At 35.1% G+C, this 23331-nt stretch overlaps 2 protein-coding genes across 3 annotated transcripts; one reads left to right on the plus strand and one right to left on the minus strand.

Moving 5' to 3' along the window:
* Nucleotides 1–2185: 2185 nt before the first annotated feature.
* Nucleotides 2186–5725, minus strand: LOC100372182 (ankyrin repeat domain-containing protein 49-like). The gene is made up of 2 exons (XM_085490643.1): nucleotides 5592–5725; nucleotides 2186–3836 (listed from the first exon to the last, which is right to left on the minus strand). Exon 2 carries the CDS (start codon nucleotides 3827–3829, stop codon nucleotides 2837–2839), a length of 993 nt encoding a protein of 330 aa, XP_085346769.1. The 5' UTR covers nucleotides 3830–3836; nucleotides 5592–5725; the 3' UTR covers nucleotides 2186–2836.
* A 26-nt stretch (nucleotides 5726–5751) lies between these two features.
* Nucleotides 5752–23069, plus strand: LOC100372336 (bifunctional peptidase and arginyl-hydroxylase JMJD5-like). 2 transcript variants are annotated; one of them, XM_085490641.1, is made up of 9 exons: nucleotides 5752–5904; nucleotides 8239–8537; nucleotides 9616–9823; nucleotides 11139–11252; nucleotides 12384–12538; nucleotides 13721–13885; nucleotides 16483–16555; nucleotides 17489–17630; nucleotides 20203–23069. In XM_085490641.1, exons 2-9 carry the CDS (start codon nucleotides 8287–8289, stop codon nucleotides 20436–20438), a joined length of 1344 nt encoding a protein of 447 aa, XP_085346767.1. In that variant the 5' UTR covers nucleotides 5752–5904; nucleotides 8239–8286; the 3' UTR covers nucleotides 20439–23069. The 2 variants fall into 2 exon arrangements, with proteins under 2 accessions (XP_085346767.1, XP_085346768.1); XM_085490642.1 differs by having other exon boundaries at nucleotides 5752–5880.
* The last annotated feature ends 262 nt before the right edge of the window (nucleotides 23070–23331 follow it).

The raw sequence follows: 23331 nt of genomic DNA on the forward strand, positions 1-23331 counted from the left end.
CTTTTGCTGCAGGGGTCTTTGTTAAGAAGGTTTTAGGAATACTAAACAGACTTTAAGATGTACAGATTTGATGCTGGACAAAATTCAACAATATAAAACCTAAGACTTATATGAAAAATGCATGGATGGAATTCTCATTAAACCTACGAAAAGAATTCACCTTGCGACACGCTTGGCACACAACCTGATTAAACATGCACACAACCTGATTAAACATGGACACGTATAAAAATAGGTGTATCTTTGGATAGTACCTACATGGTAGCGTATATGCTATGCTATGCAGGTTTTCCTAAGGTAGCAAATCACAATGCTGATTCATTGAAAAAAGATTGAACCCATCCCTTGCATCTTTGTATGAACTGATCAATGTAACAATCTTTTGTAACACTCATTTATACATTATGAGTCACCCATGAATGTATTGAAGTGCTGTTATGTGCTTGGTCATGCGAAGACCAAAACAGTCTTTATATTTGAAACTTCCTGACCTTCGTAGTTAGACTTGTGTAGAATTCTGTTATCTTAATTTTGAAATATTATCTCAACACATATTGAAATCTCACTTGTTTCGAAAAGAGCTAAACACAGCAATGGTCTTGGACAGTCAGTCTCCAGGTGTAGCCAAACACTCTGTTTAATCAATGCACAGATAAAGAGCAACCTATAACCCAGATATCTGACAAGAATGGTTGTAACTTCTTTCCTTTATGGAATCTACTAGTTCCCCCCTGGGACCCTACGTTTTAGTTTGATTCTGAACTAAACTATATTCAACAGTTCACTAAACAAAATGTGGTTATTCTACTTATAGTTAAGTTGTGAATGAGTGGTTCTTTACAACCACTCACTCATGATTCTTCAGACGCAAGAATGTTGATCCCAATCAGTTGACACATCTAGTAATGGGTGAGGGAAAGTGTTTTTTATGAGGGTCTGAGGGTGGTGACAGACACACACACACCCTGCCACGAACTTACACTCACATAAGATGAAAAACATGTCTCCCTTTCAAGGCTCCTTGTAGGTGCTTAGACACCAAGTGCTACATTGCCACAGCAAAGACAATACTCTGCTGCTCCTGAAGAAATGTTGTGAAAATACTTAATGTAGTAGGTGACCAATCACATTGCTTGATGGTATTTTAATAATAAGCAATAAGCAAATCTCATCAGATAATTTGTATAAACAAACTGTGTATGAACTATGTATCATTGCATTTGTGTGAATAAGGTACACGCTAACATTATTCAATTATTATGCAAATTACCTAATTAACATGCATGAATTTGTACCAAAAAAAAACCAGCTCTGGAGTTTATCATGGAGTATCCAGCCAGTGAGATATTGGTGGAACATGATTTGAGATACACAAGCACCCACCCAGACAGACAGACAGACAGACAGACCAAAACAATACCTGCCACAACAATACCTTTTATTTCAAAATTGCACACACAGAAGTCAAAAATAGCTAAATAGACATACTGGTATGTACCATATTTTTCTCTTTAGTTAGTGAATTCATTAACAATAGTGTATCAGACAGCACACATCATTTTGCAAGGTATAATTTATTTTAAAGAAAGTTTAAAATTCATTTCTGAATTGGAATGAAATTGTTTCCAAAAAAACAAAACAGTGATAATTTTGATAGCTTTGTATACAAGAATATCACAATGCCACCACATCATACAGAACAGATAAAAAAAAATATCACTGTTGGTGTTACATACTTCAAAGGTCTTCATAGTGTATGCACTACCAAGAAGCTAATTGGAGCTTGACAACACACATGGCATAGTGACCCTTCACTAAATAATGGGTGTCCAAATCCAAACAAAAACCATGATTTATCGGCGATAGCAACTTACTGAGGGGCCTCGTAAAGGGGGGTTCATGCGTTGAAAACAGATAAAAGCACATATACACACATGGGTTTGTAGTAAGTTTTCTCTATTGAAAAACACCAGAGCTTGCATGTCCGCATGGATTCAACTCATTGTAGTGAGTTTTATAGAGCTATAATAAAAGGCAGACCGGCCAAGAAGTTTGTAATGTCGCGACTTGAAACCCTGTCAACACCTTTAGACAGATGGCTGTCACCCTATGTGTCTCAGTAATTGACGAACAGAAAGTGTTAAGTTTTCTCCTCCAGCCCTTTAACGACCAATTACATACTAGATACAACAAAACATTAGTTCTTTTATTTCAAAACTGCTGGCAAAACGCATCAGAATTTGTTGGGTGCTGGCCAACTACCCACGATATAGTCGAAATCGCAACTTAGATGCGACTTAGGGGGTCACTGTACATACTGACAAGCTCACAGGTTTACGTTGAAAATCGTTCAAAAAAGTCTGTTAATATTTTTGAAAATTCTTGAGAACATAACACGAACAATAGAAGACATTTACGTACATAAACAAACCGCATAATAATTGCACATAGATATACAATTTTTACGATAATTCCATATTCAACGGTTCATCATTTCAACCTGAATACATGTAAAATAATATAATTTTAAGATATTTACTGTCAGTTTGACGTCAGCGGACATAACAATTACTGAATTAGTTTTGTGTGAATCTGAGATGTAAGTGAGAAACGATGCTTTTTTGACAATAATCACAGCATAAAAATGCATGGAAGCAATGGCCGCCATGAATCATACATTCAATTGTGTAAAAAAAACAATGCATTTTACCTCGGTACATGCATTGTGTACTTCACATGGAACACATATCGAACACAATGTGGTATAACATCTATGGTATTAAAACAATGATTTTCGTGTAGACCAATTATCATTTTACATAAAATTGATGACGTTTCAATCATACTTAGTGAAATCATTCAGTTGCTGCGCATGAATATCAAACAAGTACCCATATCTTCCACTACGTTTGGCTATTTCAAATGCGGTCTCCTGCGCAGCGTTCTTCAACTCAACGTTAATGAAACGATTCGTGAGTAGCAGTTCCAAAGTCTCCTTGCCATCAGAGTTTGTCGACGCCAGATGCAAGGGCGTTTGCCCACCATTAGTTTGGCTATTAATATCAGCACCGTTCTGAAGCAGCAAAGAGGCTACTTGCGCATTGTTCCATTTACACGCTGAATGGATCGGCTGCCAACCATCAGCAGTCTTGGCTTTGACATTGGCACCAAGTTTTAATAGCATTTCAATGGCTTGCGTATGGTCGTTATACGATGCACGATGGAGTGGAGTATAACCATCATTATCACTTACATTTATGAGATTTGGATTTTGCTCATACAGTTCCTCAATAATATCAATATGATTGTTTTCCGCTGCCCACAGAAGTTTTTCACCATCATTCATTTCGGCATTTTCATTGAATTGATCATCGTCATCATCCCAAGCACTTTTCCAACTACTTCGTCTCTTTCGTTTTGATTCTTCCATTACGTGTATAAGTAATTCAGTATTTTCGGTAATTCTATCTTGTGAACATCCATCAAACTCATTGCACAATTCAGCTACAGCGTTTTCCACCGATTCACCGTAGACATGATCAGCCTCTTTCCTTTCTTCTCTTTCTTCCTGTTCTCTATTAACAGCTTCATTATCTTTCACACCCTCCCCATTGTCATCCTCCTCCTCTTCCAGCCTCAAAGTCGAACCGATACCATACTTCTCTTGGCTCAACGTCCTGGGGAGGAAACGTTTTATTTTGTTGCTTACTTTCACATTCTCACTCGCCACATTTTCTCTTTCATCATGCTTAGTCGTTTCTGCTGTTTTTAATTTTACGTAATTGCTGGTTTCTTCAGGCTTTTCAATATCCCCTTCACTGGATTCCATTGCAAAACTGAAAAAAATATGTAAAAAAAATGTAAATTACTGTGTCACAAACAAAACATCATACATTTTGTTTTGTTTCTGCATAGTGGCACAATTTGTGTAAAATTATTTTTCTGCTATTTCTAGTCTCAAATTAAATAAATGCAAGCAGAAAAAGTTGTCTAAAAATAATAATATCATGAGAATTCTGCACACTTGAAAATACAGCATAGGTAAACAGTGAAAATGTAGACCAGCAAATGCAACAAACAGAACAAAATTCAAGAGTTTTACAAACAAACAAAAATTCAATATATCCATTGTAGCACAATGCCTCTTATGTGTATTTTTGACATTCATATGAAAGAATACACGTAACTTCACTGTCATGGCTATTTAAAAGCAGGAGGGTAGTCACAAGCTCACGCACGGGAATTGAGTCCCAAGCGATAATAACAACACACGCTAAAAATGCAATGGCTCATGGGTATATAGGCACTTGTTTGTAAACAATGACACGCTATGGCCATCTGACACATGCGCAGATGACGACTCCCTGGCTTTAATATATTTTCATTCACTTTTGATCTAGATTTTTGATGATCCTCAAAGCTGCACAGTTTGTTTTAATGTGTGGATCTATATCGTCACGCAAGAATGTAAGAACTTGTGAAAATATTCATTATTGTCATCTTTTATGTAGCGATAAAAACAAACTGATTGGATGAGTGATGGTCACATGAAATGCATTGAAATGAACCACCCAGTTTATGCAAATAATACGCAGTAATATTTCACTCTCTGGGCGATGGTACAGTAATTAGCATAAGCCCTCTCATTCATCTCTTAACAGGGTTTGAGTCTCAAAGTTGTATAAATCTGACCCTATTAGTTTTGGATGACTCATTCAAAATTTGCACTACTAAAACGTATGTTTATCATTTTTTTTGAATACTCATCAGTTTATTTGTCAGTCTTATCTCTAACAAAAACACTAATATGACGTTTTTGTTAGAGATATCATTCTGATTGGTCAATGGCAGTTTTCAAATTTATAAATATTTATGGCTTAGTCTTTTCCACGAAACGAAACGAAACGAAACGAAACGAAACCCAAACCCAAACCCTAACCCGCATTTTTTTTTTCATTGGCCCAATAATATCTGAGAAAATTTCACACTGTGAAATACGAACGTGACGATGTTTGAGGTCGTTCAAAATCTAAGGTTAGGGTTAGGGTTAGGGTTTTGTTTTGTTTCGTTTCGTTTTATTTTGTTTCATTTCGTTTCGTGGAAAAGACTATGCCAATATTTATGTTTATAAAGCAGAAATATCGGAAACTGCTTTTCAGGAAGCACTGCTTAAATATGGAAAGCCAAACAAATTGTTTACATGCACTAACATCATCCTGAAGAGAAAAAAAGCGCAAATCTAAATGTTGGAAAAAAATTGTACAGCTCCCCATCAATAATTTATTTGGTAAATCTATCTGATATTGAGTGACAGTGGCTTAGGTGTGGCAACCACATTACATCATAAATTAACATGTCATTATTCGAGTTGATCTTCCTATTCTATTCTATTCTATTCTATTCTATTCTATTCTATTCTATTCTATTCTATTCTAAAGCACTAATAATACAAATATCGGACTTGGCGATTATTTCTATGCATATTTGCCGAGTCTCGTTGTAGATTGACAGTACATTATCTTGGCTATCTGAACGTCATTTCATGATAATACATTGTTATCGAGTGCAAACAATTCAAAAACCGTACTCACAATTTCCAGGGGTTATAAATTGGAGCGCCAATTCATCATCTAAAACACTGGCCAAATCGCACAACGATGGTTCGTCACGGAAACAGCTGATTACCAACGTCAATCAAAACATTTTAGTACAGGTCGTGTGATTGGTCGACATATAAAATGGTTCGTGACGTCAGATCTTAGTTGTGTTTACAAGTTGGAAGATTCACGACATAGCGTCTTGGTGCCACTCTTGTCATAGCGGGTATTTTTGTTTTTTCGGATATTTTCCTTGACTTGACTATTACTGGACTGACAATCGGTATGCATTTCCAATGCTAGCAGGGTAGGTAAATGCAGGACACGGCGTGAAGTTTCAAAACTCTCCAGTGTCGAGATGTGTTTGAAGGGCGTTTGTCGTCACGCCGCGCCTTGCTCGATATAAACCCATAGCAACGTATACGTATGTCAAATTATGTCAACATACCCGGGCCACATGTCATAATTTATGCCCAAAAACAATGAACGATCAAGTCTTGCAGTAATTTAAACTGAACTAAAAATGGAAATAGAATTTGCTTCCGGGTTCATGTCATATCTATTTCAAATTCAGTACTGGTCGTGGACCTACGCAATGTTCTTGTGCATACCAAGGTCAAGTCAAGAAAAATTCTACCAGTCATGAAAGTGCTAGTTGTTCGAAACTCATGTGTTTACATGTAATACAATTTTAGCAATTCATGCTTGACGTTTATTCGAGTTGTAAATGAGAAGGAAAACAAAAAGTTGTTTGATCGGTGATGGCGCTGTTCATCTCGGAGTAAGAACTGAGTGTTCTTTAGTTAGGGGTTTTGTTTTTAAATGTTTTGAATTAACATTTGGGAACGGGGTAGTAACTATCAACTTTCTTTCCTAGATGGTTCAACTTGATTTACATGATTTAAGGCAACTGTAAATGCTTTAATTATTCGCCAGTTTCGCTATTCTCGCTAATAAGTAAATTCTGCGCAATTCAATCCATGTGAACATTGTTTCTCCACCAAGTTTGTGAATTTAAAACCCATTGAAGATAAATGGTTTTATAGTATGAAACTTTAATAAATATGTACAGTGATCAGCGATGAGGATCTCATGATTTCATGTGTGCATCATTCTAAATGTATTTTAGTGTAATGCCACAATAATATAGGTAATAATATAAGGTTATTATGAGGGTATCGCTAAGTATGCATGAAGACAGTACAGCAGGAGTATCGACCGACATACAGCGGAGGTCAATGTGACCACATACTGTATTAGTGCATACTTTGCTGTCTCCTCGTAATAACTTTATTATTATACATCTTTTCTTCCCAAGGATACATCACTGGAAGACTGAAATCCAAAAAGTTTCGAACAGATTTAGCAAACTTCTTTGTGTTTGGTCCAGTCAATGGGGCTGCCATATTTGTTATTTTGCATAATCATTCCATATTTGAAATTCACATTTCCTAATATGGTAGGATGCAAATACCCATTGCAATACCACAAAATTACAGTGTTATGATGACAGATGTATAATAATACTGTGTCTTGGACATTACATTCGCAGTACAATGCACTTGGAGGTAAATTCCATTATTTTTGTCGATAAGCTCATAGTAAACAAAACAATAGTCACGAATAAACAAAAATATCAATGAAAAAATATATATATAAATTAAAAAAAAGAAAAAAAAAAGAAATTGTTGCCTATAGCTACGGTATATTGCATACTAATCAGATTGGTGCCAGTGCTGACATATATTTTCCCTGAAATTGAATCATGAATCCCGGCCAATGGATTGAGCCTTCCCGTTGAGTCTGTGAACCTTTTTAATGATCAGTCAGAGTTTCTTTTTAAATATGTAATTTCTTATTTATTGTTCATATATTTTATATTATTTATTTGCTAACAGTTTTTTAAGTTTTGGTAATCGCGAAAGTCCACATAATTAAAATAATGCAAAAAAAATATAAGTACTTTATTTTTTCTTGAAATTTATTTTCACTGTTTTTGCTGAAGTACTGATTCAGTGAAAATAAAATTCAGTGAATATACCTTTTTTTCTATATTTTAAATTCAACTCATCAAAAATGAGTGACAAAAAAGTCCCTGCAAAACATGCAAAAAGTCTTTTCAGCAAAAATTAATTCCAGCTAAAATCAAGTGATTTACAGTAAACAATGATAACAAAAATTACAACATAATAACAAACTAGTACAAAAGAAATCAAATTTAAAAAATACATGCTGTCACAAAAGACCATATTTTAACCAGAAAGCAAATAATGAAAATTTCTAGCAGCAAAAAATAAGTGCCGCATAGTACTCTGTAAGAAGAGAAGTTTTCTCTTATCATTGGTGACGTAAGTTGGAGATTACCTCTCTACGTTGTACAATTTTTCAGCCAGACTGGTTTAAAAGTCACTATTTTTCATGAAATTCCAGTCTACCATATATCACTGTTACAATTTTTTGTTTGTTCAGTCTCTTATCAATAAATTCAGCATTTGGCATATAGTTAATCTGTTTAATTTCCATAATTTATCTTTAATCAAAATTTTATAATATATTCACCCTTGAATATAAGTTTTTTGAAACAGTGGAACAAATTTGTATTTATTTTTTAAATATTTTTTATTTCATTTTATTTATTTAGTGTTTCTACTACCAAGTATCTTGTATGTAGCAATATTTTGACCAAAAGATGAAGTTTTTATTTATTATTACTGTGGTGCTTCTAGCCGTCCAATTCTGCCATAGCACGGAGCATCCTAGAGGTCATTTACAGCCGCTTGGTTCACACCAGCCACCAGAGGGGGACATTGAGAAGATAGACGTTATACCACCTCCTGATGTATTTTATAATAAATATATCAAAAGAAGCAAACCTGTTATATTTAAAGATGCAGCTAAAGCATTGCCTGGATTTTCTCTCTGGAATGATGATTATCTCAGGTACCTTACTGTTTAAGTAAAATACCTTTTTTTCTGCATTTTACATTCAACTCATAAAAAATCAGTGAAAATAAACTTTATACAAAAGACATATAAAGACCCACTCATAGGATTTTAATGATAACTTGGTACATAGTTGCTCTGAACTAATATCTCAAGAACTAACTCTGAACTGATATCTCAAATACTAATCATCACATTTCTATGAAACTGGATACATAGATGTCATTGGACACTGCACAGACCTGATAGTTTTTAGGTTAATATCAGTACATATTGATTACTTAATTTGCATAATTAATTAATTTTCAGCTTTTGATATTTCAAGTAGTAACCGTTACATTTCAATGAAACTTGTTATAGATACTCAAGGACTATGAAGAGACCTGATTGTTTCGGGGGTAATATTAGTGCATATTAATCACCTAATTTGCATAATTAATTATTTTTCAGCTTTTCCACTGATATCTCAAGTACTAATCATCAGAATTCAATGAAATTTGGTACATAGATCCTCTAGGATATGCAGAGACCTGACTAGTTTTGGAATAATTATTCATGCATATTACTCCCCTAATTTGCATCATTAACCAATTTTCAGCTTTCACACTGATATTTCATTTCAATGAAACTTGGTACATATATGCTCTAGGACAATAGACAGACCTGATTAGTTTTGGGTTAACATCTGTATATATTAATTACCTAATTTGCATAATTATTCAATTTTTAGCCTTCACACTGATATCTAAAGTATTGATTATTCCATTTCAATGCAACTTGGTACATAGATGAACTAGGACAATGTACAAAACTGATTAGTTTTGGGTTGAAGTTCTTTAATTAGCATAATAATTCATAATTTTAATCACATTTCAATGAAACTTGGTACATAGATGGTCTGTTACATTGCGCAGACCTTGTTAGTTTTACACTCAAATTTGTTCATATTAATTACCTGATTTGCATAATTAGTTTTCAGCTTTTCCATCAAGATCTCAAGTACATGTAATTTTTAATTAATTTTTAATGTGTCTCCAAAGCTTTTCTAAGCTTTTTTTGATTTTGATATTCATAGGACAGAGTATGGTGACAACATTGTAAGGGTTGATTTTGGCAAGAAAGAAAACCGAGCACACTCAGCAGACCCTATGCCATTAGCTGAATTTTTGGACATTTACAAATCATCTGATCGATATTTGGTGGATACATTACCAGAACCAATGTGGAAAGAGTTTATGTTATTGCCTTGCATTATATGTGGGGGATTCACTAAAAGATTACAGGTAAGGAAGTGGGGAAGCTTAGGTTAGAATGGGTGACACTGGGGAAGTTTAGGTAGGAATGGGTGACACTGGGGAAGTTTAGGTTGGAATGGGTGACACTGGGGAAGTTTAGGTAGGAATGGGTGACACTGGGGAAGTTTAGGTTGGAATGGGTGACACTGGGGAAGTTTAGGTTGGAATGGGTGACACTGGGGAAGTTTAGGTAGGAATGGGTGACACTGGGGAAGTTTAGGTTGGAATGGGTGACACTGGGGAAGTTTAGGTAGGAATGGGTGACACTGGGGAAGTTTAGGTTGGAATGGGTGACACTGGGGAAGTTTAGGTAGGAATGGGTGACACTGGGGAAGTTTAGGTAGGAATGGGTGACACTGGGGGAAGTTTAGGTTGGAATGGGTGACACTGGGAAGCTTAGGTTGGAATGGGTGACACTGGGAAGCTTAGATTGGAATGGGTGACACTGGGAAGCTTAGGTTGAAATCGGGGACACTGGGGAAGCTTAGATTGGAATGGGTGACACTGGGAAGCTTAGATTGGAATGGGATACACTAGGGGAAACTTAGGCTGGAATTGGGGCACTGGGGAAGCTTAGGTTGGAATGGGTGACACTGGGAGGCTTAAGTTGGAATGAGTAACACTGGGGTAGCTTAGGTTGGAATTGGGGCACTGGGGAAGCTTAGGTTGGAATTGTTGTCACTGCGGAAGCTTAGGTTGGAATGGGTGACACTGGGGATGTTTAGGTTGGAATGGGTGACACTGGAGAAGCTTAGGTGGAAGTAGGTACACTAAGGGACCTTAGGTTGGAGTGGGCGATACTGGGGAGGATTAGGTTGGAATGGGTGACACTGGGGAAGCTTAGGTTGGAATTGGGGACACTTAGGAAACTTAGGTTGGAGTGGGTGACACTGGATATTCTTAGGTGGGAGTGTTTGACACTAGGGAAGCTCAGGTTGGAGTGGGTGACACTGGGGATTCTAGGTGTGAGTACGTGGGTGACACCAGGGAAGCTTAAGGTGGAGTGGGTGACACTGGGGATACTTAGGTGGGAGTGGGTGACACTAGGGAAGCTTAGGTGAAAGTGGGTGACACTGGTAAAGCTTAGGTTAGAGTGGATGGCACTCTAGTAGCTAAGGTAGAAGTCATATTTTATGAAAACATTTTCATACTGACCTATTTGCATCTGAGTACCATCTACATTACCAATCAGCTAGTGTAAATAGGAATACCGGTACATCTCATTCTTGTGAGTGCTTGATATGCTGACATAATTCTTGATATATAAATGCAGTGACAGTCAATTTTGTGGTACTTTGTTTAGGATGCTGTGTTGTGGTTCAGCAATGGTGGAACTAAATCTTTTCTACACATGGACACAGTGGACAATATTATTTGTATGATTAGTGGACATAAAAAATGGTTCTATGTTGATATTGTAAGTATTTCATTCTTTTACTCGCAAGACACATGTATTTTATCATATTACTGTAAAATTACTTAATTTTAGCTGGAATTAATTTTCGCTGAAATGACTTTTTGGTGTTTTGTATGGAAAATATTTTCACTGATTTTTGACAAGTTGAATGTAAAATATAGGAAAACAGATATATTCACTGGATTTTATTTTCACTGAATCATTCCTTCATCGAAAGTAGCGAAAATTGTTTCCAAGCGATAATAAAGTATTTTACAGTATGCAAATTTGACAATACTCTCATTGCAACAAAGGCATTTTCTTCATCTTTATAAATATTTGTACTTATAGTCACTATTCAAACTGAAACAAACAGTTTAATTGGCCAATTGAATAACGTTAAGAACGTTTGCAAATGAGGTCATTGCATACTGTGCTCATTGATTGGATGGTTGGATTCAATTGTCATTGATATTTTTAAAGATTGATAACAGCAAGTAAAACTATAAGAAATAGTCATAAATAAACAAAAATAACATTAAATTAAAAATGGAAATTGAAAAAAAAATTGAAGCCTACAGCTACACAAGATTTTAATTTCATAGTCGTCATAAGTGCTCAGTTTGGATGCGATATGTCCTAACTTAGTGGATGTGAATGTCTTAATTTGTTTCCATTGAGTATTGATTATTCAACGTGGCATGGCATGATCAACATATTTGAGTATATTTGATGACTTTGACTAAGTAATATCATTTGCTTTTGGTCTGTCTTGTTCCAAATTTGTGGTGGTGTGTTTTTGCTGGGATTAAATGTATATTAAAATATATTTTTGTAATAATTGCCTTGTTTTGTAATTTCATTGAAAAAAAAAAATTAAAATAAAAAAAAATGTAGTTAATAATTTGACACCATTGATTCAGAGTTGTTTCTGTAATAGTCAGATCTAAAAGAAATGGCTATTGGTTGCCATCACTGACCAGCACTCTTACTGGTCAGATCAAGGTCAAATGGTCATTCTGACGATTCACTGGCCAGATCTGGCTGGTGATTCACTGGTCAGATCTTGCTGGTGATTCACTGGCCAGATCTGGTACACATGGTAATGTGCTTGCACTATAACCAGACTGGGATTTGATTTTCTGTTCATAGAAATATATCGATCATGTCGATTTTGATCACAAAGAAGGTGATTACTGTGCGGTTGATGTTGATAAAGTTGATATGTATCGCTATCCTGGTCTTCAAGACGTTCCATGGTGGTCTGCAGATCTTGCACCGGGGGACTGTATGTATGTACCTTACGGGTAAGTCTATGCTACACATAATACACTCAATATTCAAACAACTAACACCAATCATGTTAACCTTGGAAGTTCTTAAATCACTTGGTCATTGCTGATTTTAACAGACACTGTGTGCTCGTGGTACTGAAAGTTTCTATAAACTCAATGCTGTGTGTGATTTCCCAGTTATAACAGTTGATATCTTTTGATGGAAAATGTCATCATTTTTTTTGCATAAAGATGTGACTGTGTATGAGGAAATTAGGTCTACCTTGCAGCATTTCACTAATTAAATTTTGATTTTATTAAAGAATATTTTTCATTCTGTATCATACTTCTGACAAGTCAATAGAAAGTGTTGGCTTATTCTGTCTTTTACTGTAGTTTTTGGTTCTGTGTGTCTACCTTTTTTAGCTCTGCTGTCGACTTTGTCGAGCAGAGCTTATCATATGAGTGATTGTCTGTCTCGTCCGGCGTTTGTCGACCGTGTAAATGTTTTACTTTTTCAACTTCTTCTTGAAAACTACAAGCCTGAATGCTTTGATACTTGGTGTATATGTACCTTGGGTAGACCTCTCTCAGATTTGTTCATTTTGTAATGATATCTTTAGTTCTCTAATTTTGGTGAATATTTTTGTCATTTTTGGTAAAATGTGATATTTTCGACTTCTTGTTAAAAACCGCAAGTCCAATTGCTTTGATATTACATATATAGGTACTACATGTGGACCTCTCTCAGATTTGTTCATTTTGTAATGATATCTTTTATTCTCTAATTTTAGTGAATAATTTTTGGTAAAAAGTGATTTTTTCGACTTCTTGTTGAAAACCGCAAGTCCAATTGCTTTTATATTTACATATATAGATACTCCATGTGAACCTCTCTCAGATTTGTTCATTTTGTAATGATATCTTTAATTCTCTAATTTTGGTGAATATTTTTGTCATTTTTGGTAAAAAGTGATATTTTTGACTTCTTGTTAAAAACCGCAAGTCCAATTGCTTTGATATTACATATATAGGTACTACATGTGGTCCTCTCTCAGATTTGTTCATTTTGTGATGATATCTTTAATTCTTTAATTGCAATGTGCATTGCTGACAGCCGATCTATCTCAGCCGAGAGGATGCTTGTCTATTTTCATGTTGAATTGATATTTGTGTTACAGTTAATGTGAAATAGTTTGGTATTTGTTCCTATAGATGGAGTCATCAAGTAACGTCAATATCTCGAAACATTGCTGTCAACATTTGGTGGACTCCAATTGAACAGTTTAATATAAGCGACTGCCAGGCTGCAGTAGATTCTGGTAGTTTGGGTGCAGCTTCTCTCAGTCACTTCAATTTCACACCAGCTGAACAGTTCAGGTAATGTATAAATTAGCCTTTTGACCTTAATAATAATAACTTTAATGTGTTTTTTCTATCAGTATGTAGCAATAAAAAAAAACAATGAAATAAAATTGCATAAGATTCCATTTACTGTTTTTTTTTTATTTCCTTCTGAGGAGGTATTATTTATAAATTCCCCTCATGATTTGTTAATATTTTTATCTGTGCTTTTCAACAAATGAATTTTTGGAGATTGTTTTGTATTTCAATGGTTAACATCACCGTGGTTGAATATTTTCAAAATGATAGATATTTGGGGCATTCCATGAGTGTGTAGTTCATCTACTATTTCTTAAGTGAGGATTCATGTCCGCCATTTGACACAACTATTTTTTAAAATTGTTTTGGGTAGTATGGCTGTTTGTTCAGAACTTGGCTACTACAGTTCTTTGTTTTGGATTCAGAATGGTTAACCTTTACCCCAGACCATTCGTCCCGGTGTTATCGCTATCGCCACACGAGACTCCAGCTTGTCTCCTATACAATTTGACTGCGCACATCCAGAAAGTAGATGTAGCTGTGATTGGTGGAATACTAATGAGTTGAGTGTCAATCAAACGCCCACGCTATCTTTAGTAAACAAAGTCACGTGACACGCGCCATTTTCGTTTTGGCAGGCGATTTCAAGGCAGCACGCTTAACCCTTTCGTTCACAGGTTGGGAGATATTAGAATGACTGACAATTTCACGCCACTGTTTTACATTATTGGCGGATTTTTCTGCGCTATCAATCTTTCTCTTACAAACTAGACATAGATGAGACGACAGAATCGCTCCTTTCACAACGTCGCACTGGATCAAATTGGAAAGACGATTTCCATAAGTTATCCCTCCTGCTTTTCCTGGCTTGAATAAATTCACACACGACTTTAACTGTCCACAAACTCGAAGACTACACGAACACAGTCTACAATAGTCGTCCGCAACAATATGTATGTATTTATTCGGTGTACTGATGAACGAATGCACCGTGACACGGTGTTTCTCGGGTGTCGCCATCGCTGAGAATGCCGCCGGCGCAATTTTTCACCCAACTCGCGATTCTGTTTTGCAACATTTTATCAATATTCCCTTTGACAAAATCGCCGACAAAAGCACCGCTTTGCTGATCTTTTGTTCTATAATTCTTAATGCAAACACCGACCCTAGTAGTAATTAGTAACGTCACCTAGTACATATGAACGGTCGTCATTGCAAATCGAACATCCTTTTGAAATTTGGACGTCGGGCAGGCGATTTCAAGGCACCGCACTTAAATATTAGCAACATATTTTTCTGAGCGGTTGTTTATTCTCTTTCAAACGAGACATAAATGTGACGACATAGTCGATCCCTTATCCACCGCTAAGAATGCCGCAATGTTTCGTTCGTTTTGCAACATGCCACAAATCGTCGAAAAAAACACCACTTCGACGGAAGCTTGCGTAATAAGGGGGTTAAAACAAGAAAACAAATGCCATGTTTAATACATATCGACCTGTTTTACTTGCGAAAGATAACGGAACATGAACTCGTTTCGTGCGACTTCGGAACCCGAAGGAACACACCAACAACGTTGAATTTACCCGCTATCTTCCAAATATGGTATATTAATTTATTCAGTTGTTTATTTAGAGTGACGTCCGCGGTCGAATGCGATTGGCTATCGATGTCAGTGCAAAGGTCATATGAATATTAAAATTAAGTGGGCGGAAGGAAAATTGTATAGGAGACAAGCTGGAGTCTCGTGTGGCGATAGCGATAACACCGGGACGAATGGTCTGGGGTAGTTAACCTTTGACTCTTTGAGCACCAAAGCCAAATTTGATCACTATTCACAAAATAAAAATCTGGTAATTTTTCCCAAATTTTGATCAAGACCTGAAAATACTTCCAATTATTTTCATTTGGTCCAAAATTATCTAAATTTTTTTCAGAAAAATACATAAGAATAGAAAAATGTTGGCGGGAAAGTTGTTTCATTGAAAAGAATAATAGATTATAATGTGTTTAAAATATATTGTTGATAATAAACCGAAAAATGGACCAAATTGTCATTCATGTCATATCAGATTCAGCCTCCGACCGAGTAGCACACACACTGACTTAGGTTTTTTTTTAAAAGTTTGGAGAACCATTCTGAACCACACGAATTTTGATGCAAATAGGTTGATGCTATCAACTAATTATTGACAAACACATATAAACTCAATAGAGAAACTACAGTACTGTAAATGCATTAATTATGCACTGGGTTTTAATTTCACTATCCACAATAAAACTTGTTGTTTCCTTGACAAATTTGTGAAATTAAAGCACAATGAATATGCTCAAAATAGTAAAAATAAATGTTTTTACAGTATACATGTATACTTTCATTATTTTGTATACCTAAATTGTAGGTACCGGTGTATATACTAGGCCTACATGTATATATACTAGTGTTCCTTAGTGTTAAGGAATAAATAAATGATGTTCGTACTCTTTATATGCCCAATCTTGCATTTATTCTTTATTTACGCTGCATGGGATCTGTGTGAGTCATTATCTGTTATTGAGTAATGTCGTTATTTGTATTTTTTCCAATTATTCAGATTTATGATGATTAAACTTGTCGAAAATAATTCTGGTCAAGTGAACTTGGAACAAATACAGAACCTGTTGGTGGTAAGTTCAAGTTCATATATTGCTTGTTGACCTTGACTTTGACCTTGACAGTGTAGTTTGTGCAGAACGTGTTGGTTAGTTTAATGTTTGAAATGGTGTTGCTTGAATTGTGATAAAATGTCAATATAGATTAGGGCGGAAATCAATCGATGCAAACGTTTCTCAAAACCATTATTCTACTAATTCAAGCAGCAGTACTTCTGATAACTTAATTCTACACGAGATAAAGACTTATTTACGATGATCACATCACAACACCCTTTCTACTGAATGCAGGTACATGTATAACAAATGAACTTGTTGGGACAATGCCACGACCTTGAATGTTGTATTTGTCAAAAGAAGGAAAAACAATTAGCTTCTTGTAATAGAACATTTAAAAATTGATTTTGTTGATAAAAAACAAGTATATATTTTTGGTATGTTGTTGAACATGTTTCCCTTTCATTTTGGTTCATTTTTACCTTGCCCGTAACACCAAAGATGGAAGAGAAAGGTATATTAATTAAGGGGAACATTTTGTGGTATTTCCTTTGCTGAAAACGATGTGCTGTCACTTTTGCTATTTATTGTGTAACTCTGCTGTTGCTTACATGAGTTTTAAGTAAAATATTATTATGTTTAATTCAATTTTGAAATCCAGTGTATGTTGGTAAATTTGTGTTACTTTCTGTAAAGATTTTGAGTTTTTCTTGGCAGTTTCTCAGAGTTAAAAAAAATATTAATTAGATAATTTGCATATTATTGAATATGAAAGAAATGTGCATGTTAATTAGATAATTTGCATATTATTGAATATGAAAGAAATGTGCATGTTGATTTGCATATTATTGAAAAAAGTTGTGAGATTTTATTTTATGATAGTTAACAATAGTTGACCATGGTGTTTAAAAGTTCAGGTAAATCTGTACATTTTAATGTGTCACATTACAGTCAGAACATAAAGGAATAACAATGGTAGATGAAAGGATATTTTCTAAATTTGATGTCAACAAAGATGGTTGGATTACAGTTGATGATTTGAAGGTGTTACCTGCAGAAGTCTTTCATGAAGAATTTGAAGATTTTGAACCCGGTGAGTTTTACTGTTTTAGTTATATTGCATTCAGTCAATGTGTCATGTGTGATATATTGAGTAATGAGTCTTCTTGAGGTTACATAAACACATCATGTGGAAATACACTTTCTTGACATTGCATTCCCTGTGGTGATCGGGAACGACTCAAAGTTTGACACTGAGTATCACTCATAAGAGACGAGAGAGCATGAGTTTTAATCAGATTTATATCTTTTATCCCTGTAATCATAATTAAGGGTTAATTTCTGGATTCATATCTCTGACATTTTTATTTTCCAACTATATTACTATTATAGTATATATCTTAAATTTGGTAACTAGCAGGGACTGTGCCATGCATGGGTTGTTTCTTTTGTTTTAAGCCTTATCATCATTGTCTATTTTTAGCTCCGCTGTCGACTTTGTCGAGCGGAGCTTATCATATGAGTGATTGTCCGTCGTCGTCGTCCGTCGTCGTCGTCCGTGTCAATGTTTTACTTTTTCGACTTCTTCTTGAAAACTACAAGCCTGAATGCTTTGATACTTGGTGTATATGTACCTTGGGTAGACCTCTCTCAGATTTGTTCATTTCATGATGATATCTTCAATTCTCTAATTTTGGTGAATATTTTTGTCATTTTTAGTAAAAAGTGATATTTTCGACTTCTTGTTGAAATCAGCAAGTGCAATTGCTTTGATATTACTTATATAGGTACTACATGTGGACCTCTCTCAGATTTGTTCATTTTGTAATGATATCTTTAATTCTCTAATTTTGGTGAATATTTTTGTCATTTTTGGTAAAAAGTGATATTTTCGACTTCTTGTTGAAAACCGCAAGTCCAATTGCTTTGATATTACATATATAGGTACTACATGTGGACCTCTCTCAGATTTGTTCATTTTGTAATGATATCTTTAATTCTCTAATTTCGGTGAATATTTTTGTAATTTTTGGTAAAAAGTGATATTTTTGACTTCTTCTTAAAAACCGCAAGTCCAATTGCTTTGATATTACATATATAGGTACTACATGTGGACCTCTCTTAGATTTGTTCATTTTGTAATGATATCTTTTATTCTCTAATTTTAGTGAATAATTTTTGGTAAAAAGTGATTTTTTTGACTTCTTGTTGAAAACCGCAAGTCCAATTGCTTTTATATTTACATATATAGATACTCCATGTGAACCTCTCTCAGATTTGTTCATTTTGTAATGATATCTTTAATTCTCTAATTTTGGTGAATATTTTTGTCATTTTTGGTAAAAAGTGATATTTTCGACTTCTTGTTGAAAACCGCAAGTGCAATTGCTTTGATATTACATATATAGGTACTACATGTGGACCTCTCTCAGATTTGTTCATTTTCTAATGATATCTTCTGTTCTTTAATTGCCATGTGCATTGCTAACAGCGGAGCTATCTCAGCCGCCAGGCTGCTTGTTTCTTTTCAAAATAACAAAATAACATTTGAAAAAACTACAACTTGTTATGTGTATGAGAAAAGAGGCGACAGTAACATGGGCAGAATGGCTCATATGACATCATAGGTCATTGACGAGTTCTGCCACTGGAAATGAAATACTTTTTAGTTGTTTTCCAGCACAAGAAAACAATAGACTACTTCTTCACGTAATCGCATTACAGGAATGTTTTATAAGTAAATAAATCAAAGCTATCATGGAAAACGGGAAGAAGAATGGGGAACTCTCTTCTCATCTATTAACATCCAAGATATATTTGTCACGCCATTAGAATTCTGGAGAATTCCTACCATTTTTGGTACATTCTGATGAATTTGACAACCGCATGAGTGTTTATAAGTGGGTATATGTCTAGATTCACCCCTGACAATTGTAATTGAAGAAATAAGTCTTGAGCTCATTTCAGCTGCTAGATGTTAATCTTTTCAGAAATTTGATATGAATTTTATTTCTATGTTTTTAAAAATTGTTCATGCTATGATACGGGTATATATTATTTATATAAACACTTTTTTGTCATCATGCAGTTTTGGTGATAGAATAGACTGGCTAAGCCACTGTAATTTTATATATTTTTAGCTCCGCTGTCGACTTTGTCGAGCAGAGCTTATCATATGAGTGATTGCCCGTCATCGTTGTCCATCGTCGTCCGTGTCAATGTTTTACTTTTTCGACTTCTTCTTGAAAACTACAAGCCTGAATGCTTTGATACTTGGTGTGTATGTACCTTGGGTACATCTTCAATTCTCTAATTTTGGTGAATATTTTTGGTAAAAAGTGATATTTTTGACTTCTTGTTAGAAACCGCAAGTCCAATTGCTTTGATATTACATATATAGGTACTACATGTGGTCCTCTCTCAGATTTGTTCATTTCGTGATGATATCTTCAATTCTCTAATTTTGATGAATATTTTTGTCATTTTTGGTAAAAAGTGATATTTTCGACTTCTTGCTTTGATACTATACATATTGCTCATTTTCTAATGATATCTTCAGTTCTTAATTGAAATGTGCATTGCTAACAGCGGAGCTACATATATCTCAGCCGAGAGGCTGCTTGTTTTTTATTTTAAATAATTATTTTTCTTCTTACAATTCTCAGGAGCAATTAACATTTTCGGACAATCCAGAGTGAAGCAAGTTGATGTTGAAGAACTTTTGGCATCTCTGGGTAGTCGTCGGCAACCACCTGATGTGGAAGAGTTCCTCCTCAGAGAACACAAGACGAAAGAGGATATCAAAGAATTCCTGTCAGTCAAGAAAGGTCTATTACCACAAGAAATAACAACATTTCTGGAGAAAAAAATTCCAGTCCTTTCATCACGTGATGAGCTGTAACTGACCATATCATCAGCCAGCATCCATAGTGATCAGTTTCCATAGCGACAAGCATCTATGGAGACTCAAGAAAATATTTATAACTTTATTTTTGTACAGTGCATAATTTTATAAGAAACTGAATAAAAAATGTGACAGTAATATAATACATTACATTACATTACATTACATTACATCACATTACATTACATCACATTACATTACATGTAACTGATATTTGAGAGCTCTGATGCTTATACATGTATCACTGGTGCCACTGTGCACATCAGGGTTTTTTCTATAAAAAAAACTGCAAGAGGGAGCACTGCAATTCAGCCATGCCACCAAGTAGGGGAGATAGGGTTCTCCCTACCAGGGTGTGGAGTTTTTGATAATTCTAAGTTACAATGGAGCATTCTATGGCTTCCTTGGGGCCAAAATTACTATCAGACAGGTAACAGTTGAAGAGGAGCTATTTGCAATTTTTGATTATGTTTGTATTGTTATCAACGTATAAAGTGAAACTAAATTATTATATTTATTTTTAACTTAAAAGCATTCATTTCTGATACTTTTTATGATGCCCTGTGTCATCCAGAGCAGATTACATAGACATTTTTTTAATCAGATCCGATGGGCCAGTTCCGATGGAGACCAGTCTTACACTTCTATTGAGTTTACATTGCCTACGATTAAAACAAATGATCAGACTTTTTAATGTTTACGTTATAGTTTTATTTGATGTTGTTTGTAAAACCCAAATAAACTCCTTTTCACGCAAACTACAGGTCATTTGTTCAGGTAGAAAGTTTCCACATCCTTGTTATGATTACTATTAGACTTTCGAATGTGGGTTGTTCCAAAACGTATATATTTTTGCATTTTTTAGTTTCTTTCCAAACTAATATTTTGTACTTGGAATAAAATCCGGAAAGTTGATGACATGTTGTCAAAATATATAATTATGCAACACTTTTGAAAAAAAACTAATTATGATAAACTGTTTGCCCCTATTTAAAATATGGAATAGCTGTGTGCTGTACCTTAACACTACAAAACTGTCTTGGCATATTGTCATGTTGCAGTACTTGCATCATGCAGCCATTGTTTTAGCTATATGATTATTCTTGGGATGATAAATTTATAGTTGCCACATTTGTGTTCATATGGAAATTGTAAAGCACACATTTATATTCATGTGGAAATTGTAAACCACACTTTTGCTTTCATGTGGAAATTGTTAACCACACATTTGTATTCGTGTGGAAATTGTAAACCACACATTTGTGTTCATATGGAAATTGTAAATCACACATTTGTATTCATATGGAAATTGTAAATCACAAATTTGCGTTCATATGGAAACTGTAAACAGCACACTTGTATTCATATGGAAATTTTAAACCACACTTGTATTCATATGGAATTTGTAAATCACACATTTGTGTTCATATGGAAATTGTAAACTACACTTGTATTCATATGGAGACTGTAAACCACACATTTGTATTCATATGGAAATTGTAAACTACACACTTGTATTCATGTGGAAATTGTAAACCACACATTTGTACATTTGTATTCATGTGGAAATTGTAAACCACACTTTTGTATTTATGTGGAAATTGTAAACCACACTTTTGTAAGTTGGAAAACAGCTAATTATTATTTAAATTAGGTAATTAAAGCGAGGGAGTCGTCACCTGCGCATGCGTCAGATAGCACCGTCATTGTTTACAAACAAGCGCCTACCCATGGGCCTTTGCGTTTTTAGCATGTGTTTTTATCGTCGCTTGGGACTCAATTCCCGTGCGTGCGCAGATGACGACCCTCCCGCTTTAATATGTATGAATTTCAATCTTAACCTATCAGATCCAAATATATTAATGAACCAAGGTTCATTGAAATCTGTTGAGTGGTTTTGGGATATCCATAGTAAAGCTGAAAATTATGTAAATATTATGCACGGATTTCAGTTAAACAATAATTATGATAATAAGATTTTATGAACGTATTGAAGAAAATTATGTTTTGAAACTGTGTTTATTGACATTATTGAGCTAACTGTTATATGACGCGGGTTTTTACGTAAGTATTAGAGCTAATTAAATTGTACAGCCGGGATCGATCGTCACACACCTATCCAGAGCGTTCGAGTCCAGTTCGTATCCCGCTGACATTTCAAACAAATACCGTTGATGGCGGCATACACAAAATGCAATTCTGAACAACGGGCGAGGTGAGATACAGACCAGCAATTGAGTCTAAGGTCAAGAAACTCTTGCTATGAAATGATATACATCACATTTTCTGTGACGTATAAAATAAACCCATGAGTTAGATTATGCTGAGTAACTGTACACAGTCCCTCCAGGGACTGTGCTGTGTACTATGATGTCAATAGATGAAGATGTTCTCATTGTTCAATGTACGGGAATTTAAAGGGCAGCAGTCGTCGTGCCGCGTCCTGTTCGATATGGTACTCGTAGCGACGTATACAACGCATGTCAAATACATTGTTTATTTACATGAAATTCGAACATGCGGTGCGCGACGACCATCGCGCTTTAAACGTGTTCAAAGCATTTATTTATTGTCAGAATCGTCATTGTGTCAAACTCAGCCTTGAAATAAAACAACCTTACACACTTGTGCCGTTGTCGTTTTAATTGTAGCATGTTTTGCTCTGTTTCGTCACCTTGCGTCTGTTGGATGACTCAGCCACCTCAATATATATTTGCATATTCTATCTATCAACTAGTAGCTTCATGGTAAGTGGCTTTCGCGGTAAGTGGATTTCGTATTGAGTGGGTCTCGCGGGGAGTAGGGCTTTGTCGCAGTAACTGGTCCTTTCATCGTTGTTGAGAATTAAAGTTTTATGTTTCTTTAACAACTTGCACTATTCTGGGAATAC

The sequence above is a fragment of the Saccoglossus kowalevskii genome, chromosome 15 (assembly GCF_978046115.1).
Source record: "Saccoglossus kowalevskii chromosome 15, keSacKowa6.1, whole genome shotgun sequence".
Lineage (NCBI taxonomy): Eukaryota > Metazoa > Hemichordata > Enteropneusta > Harrimaniidae > Saccoglossus > Saccoglossus kowalevskii.